General features: G+C 47.4%; 1 protein-coding gene across 1 annotated transcript; it reads left to right on the top strand.

The window, feature by feature from the left end:
• The first annotated feature begins 346 nt into the window (after nucleotides 1–346).
• LOC123114122 (elongation factor 2) lies at nucleotides 347–5,139 on the top strand. Its single transcript, XM_044535489.1, has 3 exons — nucleotides 347–499; nucleotides 1,902–2,030; nucleotides 2,505–5,139. Exons 2-3 carry the CDS (start codon nucleotides 1,940–1,942, stop codon nucleotides 4,943–4,945), a joined length of 2,532 nt encoding a protein of 843 aa, XP_044391424.1. The 5' UTR covers nucleotides 347–499; nucleotides 1,902–1,939; the 3' UTR covers nucleotides 4,946–5,139.
• The last annotated feature ends 360 nt before the right edge of the window (nucleotides 5,140–5,499 follow it).

The raw sequence follows: 5,499 nt of genomic DNA on the forward strand, positions 1-5,499 counted from the left end.
CTGGAGATGCTCTAACTGGCCGGCGCTGCCCGCGCTAGGGTGCAACAGTCCTGGCGCTGTGAGCTGGCATCGCCGCGACAACTTGCAGCGATTGCATGGTTGGGGACAGGGTAAAAATGTGTTGCGGGTGGACAGGGTCCGGTGCCTTCGTCGGTAAGTCCTCCTCTCCGTTGCAGCTCTCATCTTCTTCTTTTTTTTGAGGGGTAATAATCGCAGCTCTCGTGTGAAATTCTCACCACGCTCGGCCATCCCTTTCGGCCCGACTCCTCCAGAGTGGACGACGGACAGGCCAGCTTCACTCGCGGGCCGCATTTCGCGTGGCCGGCCCTCCATTTCCGCTCCCCGCGCATCTTGGCCCGCACGGAACCAACAAAACAGCGTATATAACGGCCAGCAAATGCGACCTAGAGAGTCCTCACTTCCTTGAACCCTTTCCATTCCGTCTCACGGATCGGGAGCGCCGCCGCTTCCCCACCTCGTCTCTCGGCGAACCCCCAAGGTGAGCCGAAACTCCCCTCCCCCCCGCCTCCCCGCAGCCGCTTCTCCGGCCGCTCCGTCGGCGGGCGCGTCCGTGCCAGGCTGCTAGTCAGCTAGCTGCTACCTAGCCGACCGATTTCACCGGCTCTAGCCTATAGCCTCCTCGCTAGCTCGATGCGGTCCAGTCCCCTTTGCTGGGTTCGTGGTCGCTGGGATTATTCCTATGCGGTCTCGCTGTTGTTAGTAGCGGCAGATCTGCTGCTTAGCTCGTCCCGCCCGCTTGTTCCTGGCGACGACTTTGCGCTGACGTCACTAGATAGATAGGCTCGTCGCTTCAGATGTGCTTCTGCGGTGGCTAAGGGTGTTTGTCCCGCCGTGTTTAGCGTGGATCTGCCCGCTCAGCTGTGGTAGACGGCGATCTGTTTTGTCTGGTGCTCTGTTAGCATTTTTGGCCATTTTTGCTGCGCTGTTGGTCCACGGGGCTCTTAGAACATTCAAGCTGTAGGGTTTTGCTCGCTTGCTTACTTGTCTGCCTGCCGTAGCCTGGTCGGTTTTGCTCTCTGTTCATGTTCAGGGCGGAGGAAATGGTGATACACATCTTTGCTTGGCATGTTTAATTTAATTTAATTTAATTGTGTATATGGGTGAATCTATCGGGGTGTGCCAGTCTCTATGTACTCATAGTTGAGGTATTATGGGTCAATTTATCCCTTATCCGTTTCATTTGGTTAAATTCTTCTGATGTTCTTCTCGGTGCTCCCCATGCATGGCTGGTTGCACCTATTTCAGGGTGCAACATTATGACATTCTGTGCATAGCATTGTTTCTAGTGTTTACAGTGCATAACATGATAATACAGTCAGCACGTGTGCATAAAACTATGGTTCTGTTACAAATCAACTTTGCATAAAGCTATGATTCTGTTTCAAACCTACTCTGTTTTTCCATTCACATATGATTGATCTTGACAAGTTTTTCTGTGATCCTCATAAGCTGTACAGATCTGTGACAACTTGAGGGTGTAGCTAATGAAATCCATTACCCGTTTGTGCTTCATACTTGCGCACACTTCACATAATAGACTGCTTTTCTTTCTTATCTTTCTTATTGTTATGTGCTTTCTTTCACATACTGTCATGTTGAGTGCTCTAAAAATTGGTTGCCGTTGTTGCTTTCTGGCTTCCTTTTCAGTGCACTTTGGACAACTAAGTTTTCAGAACATGGTCTTAAGTTCCCATAAGTTAGTTTTAATATGCTTGGTTGACTGTAACACACATTTCATTTTAGTGGGTCTGGTTGTGGAAGTGTTGTTTAAAGTATTTTTGGTACTGTACTTGAAACTAATGTGTGCCCAACAGTAGTAAGAGCCTTCTGATTATTTGATTGTGGTTTTAATTACTTGATTTTTGTTCCATTCTGAACAGGAACTATATTCCCAGTGTGATATCCAAAACCAGTCAAGATGGTGAAGTTTACAGCGGAGGAGCTCCGCGGAATTATGGACAAGAAAAATAATATTCGTAACATGTCTGTTATTGCTCATGTCGACCACGGTATGTGCCTGAACAGACAGTTGTCTCTAATTATGGAGTTCATACAGTAGAATTTTTATTAATCAATGTTTTTGTAGCCTGCTCTTAATTTTACTGTATTTAATTCTAAATACTGAAACTATTTAAATGGATCTATTTAAGAAGTGGAGCATAATTAGTTTCATCCCTAAAACCAATCCATCTTATTGTGTCCTGGAGTTTACTGCTACTGCTTATTATATGATTGATTTCTGCTTCACCTCTGCTTATTATATGATTGATTTCTGCTTCACCAAGCTTAAATGTTAGTATTGACATAACATCCCAGGGCTCAAAATCTCCCCAGTTTGGTGTATGTTCACATTGTCCCTACCAGATGCTTGTACTTACTAAATATTGATGTCTTTATATTTTGTTTGCAACTTTATAGGTTGTTTTCAACTGTCAAACCAGATTCTTGTGCACTGTTCTCACATATTATTTACATATTTGCAGGCAAGTCTACGCTTACGGATTCCCTTGTGGCAGCTGCTGGGATTATCGCCCAGGAAGTTGCTGGGGATGTTCGCATGACTGATACCCGTGCAGATGAGGCAGAGCGTGGTATTACAATCAAATCCACGGGTATCTCTCTTTTCTATCAGATGACTCCTGAATCACTCGAGATGTACAAGGGCGACAGGGATGGTGATGAGTACCTGATCAACCTTATTGATTCACCTGGCCACGTTGACTTTTCTTCAGAAGTCACAGCTGCTCTTCGTATCACTGATGGTGCCTTGGTTGTTGTTGACTGTATTGAGGGTGTCTGTGTGCAGACTGAAACTGTGCTGCGCCAAGCTCTTGGTGAGAGGATTAGGCCTGTCCTTACTGTGAACAAGATGGACAGATGCTTTCTTGAGCTTCAGTTTGAAGGTGAGGAAGCATACCAGACTTTCTCCCGTGTCATTGAAAATGCCAATGTCATCATGGCAACATATGAAGATGTGCTCCTTGGTGATGTCCAAGTGTACCCAGAGAAGGGTACTGTTGCATTCTCTGCTGGTTTGCATGGATGGGCTTTCACCCTTACAAACTTTGCTAAGATGTATGCCTCCAAGTTTGGTGTTGATGAGGTGAAGATGATGGAGAGGCTGTGGGGTGAGAACTTCTTTGACCCAGCCACAAAGAAATGGACCTCCAAGAACACTGGCACAGCTACCTGCAAGAGAGGTTTTGTTCAGTTCTGCTACGAGCCAATCAAGCAAATCATAGCCACCTGCATGAATGATCAGAAGGATAAGTTGTGGCCTATGTTGAAGAAGCTTGGTGTGACGATGAAGAATGATGAGAAGGACTTGATGGGCAAGGCTCTCATGAAGCGTGTGATGCAAACTTGGCTGCCTGCCAGTCGTGCTCTGCTTGAGATGATGATATTTCACCTCCCCTCTCCCTCGAAGGCACAGAGGTATCGTGTGGAGAACTTGTACGAGGGTCCCCTTGATGATATATATGCTAATGCTATCAGAAACTGCGACCCTGATGGTCCTCTTATGCTGTATGTCTCCAAGATGATTCCAGCATCTGACAAGGGTAGATTCTTTGCCTTTGGACGCGTTTTTGCCGGGAGGGTCGCAACTGGCATGAAGGTCCGTATCATGGGTCCCAACTTTGTTCCTGGCCAGAAGAAGGATCTATATGTGAAGAGTGTCCAGCGGACTGTTATCTGGATGGGAAAGAAGCAAGAGTCTGTTGAGGATGTTCCCTGTGGTAACACTGTTGCTTTGGTTGGTTTGGATCAGTTCATCACCAAGAATGCAACCCTGACAAATGAGAAGGAAGTTGATGCCTGCCCAATCAGGGCTATGAAGTTCTCTGTGTCCCCTGTTGTGCGTGTTGCCGTTCAGTGCAAGGTGGCATCTGATCTTCCTAAGCTTGTTGAGGGTTTGAAGCGTCTGGCCAAGTCTGATCCTATGGTTCTCTGTACCATTGAAGAGTCTGGTGAGCATATCATTGCTGGAGCTGGAGAGCTTCATCTTGAAATCTGTCTGAAGGATCTGCAGGATGACTTCATGGGTGGTGCTGAAATTATTGTTTCCCCTCCTGTTGTTTCCTTCCGTGAGACTGTTCTGGAGAAGTCCTGCCGCACTGTCATGAGCAAGTCCCCCAACAAGCATAACCGTCTTTACATGGAAGCTCGCCCATTGGAGGAGGGATTGGCTGAGGCTATCGATGATGGCCGCATTGGCCCGCGTGATGATCCCAAGGTGCGGTCCAAGATCCTATCTGAGGAGTTTGGTTGGGACAAGGATCTCGCCAAGAAGATTTGGTGCTTTGGACCTGAGACGACTGGCCCCAACATGGTTGTTGACATGTGTAAGGGAGTGCAGTATCTGAATGAAATCAAGGACTCTGTTGTGGCTGGGTTCCAGTGGGCATCAAAAGAGGGAGCATTGTGTGAGGAGAACATGCGTGGCATCTGCTACGAGGTCTGTGATGTTGTTCTCCACACTGATGCTATTCACAGGGGTGGTGGTCAGGTTATCCCAACGGCGAGGAGGGTCATTTACGCTTCTCAGCTCACCGCCAAGCCAAGGCTGCTGGAGCCCGTGTACCTGGTTGAGATCCAGGCCCCCGAGAACGCACTTGGTGGTATCTATGGTGTGCTGAATCAGAAGAGAGGCCACGTGTTCGAGGAGATGCAGAGGCAAGGTACCCCACTGTACAACATCAAGGCCTACCTGCCTGTCATCGAGTCCTTCGGGTTCTCGAGCACCCTGAGGGCTGCGACGTCCGGCCAGGCCTTCCCCCAGTGTGTGTTTGACCACTGGGACATCATGGCCTCCGATCCTTTGGACCCTGGCACCCAGTCGGCGACGCTCGTGACGGAGATCCGCAAGAGGAAGGGTCTCAAGGAGCAGATGACTCCCCTATCCGATTTCGAGGACAAGCTCTAAATCTTGGGGTCATGTTTTGGTACTGGCTCTTGCTGTGAAGGGAGGCGCGGTATTTTTCTCCCTATGTGTCTTCCTTACTATCTTGTTGTTTGTATGTGGTGCTACTGAGACTATGGTTTTGATGACGGTTGTGGTGATGTAACAGATGTTAAAACTTTGATGATCTATCCGTCGTCAGCTGGTGGTTATTTTTACTGTGCTGTGTTTGCTTTTGTGCTACATCTTGCTTTCATTTACGTATATTTGATTGTCGACCGCTCTCGCAATTGTGTCATGTATCTTGTTATGTTTGTGTTCAAGTTCATTCATAATCTCTTGAGCTGTTTCTCCTTTGCTCCTTGTTGTACTCCCTCCGTCCCAAAATTCTTGTCTTATATTTGTCTAGATACGGATGTATCTAACACTAAAACGTAACTAGGTATATCCGTATTTAAACAAATCCGTATTTAAACAAATCTAAGACAAGAATTTTGGGACGGAGGGAGTATGTTGTTATGATGATTTCCAGCCCCGGCGACTGTCTATTTGCTGCTCTGTAGCTGAGCAGTATGGTT

This window comes from Triticum aestivum, chromosome 5B (assembly GCF_018294505.1).
Source record: "Triticum aestivum cultivar Chinese Spring chromosome 5B, IWGSC CS RefSeq v2.1, whole genome shotgun sequence".
NCBI classification, from domain to species: Eukaryota; Viridiplantae; Streptophyta; class Magnoliopsida; order Poales; family Poaceae; genus Triticum; species Triticum aestivum.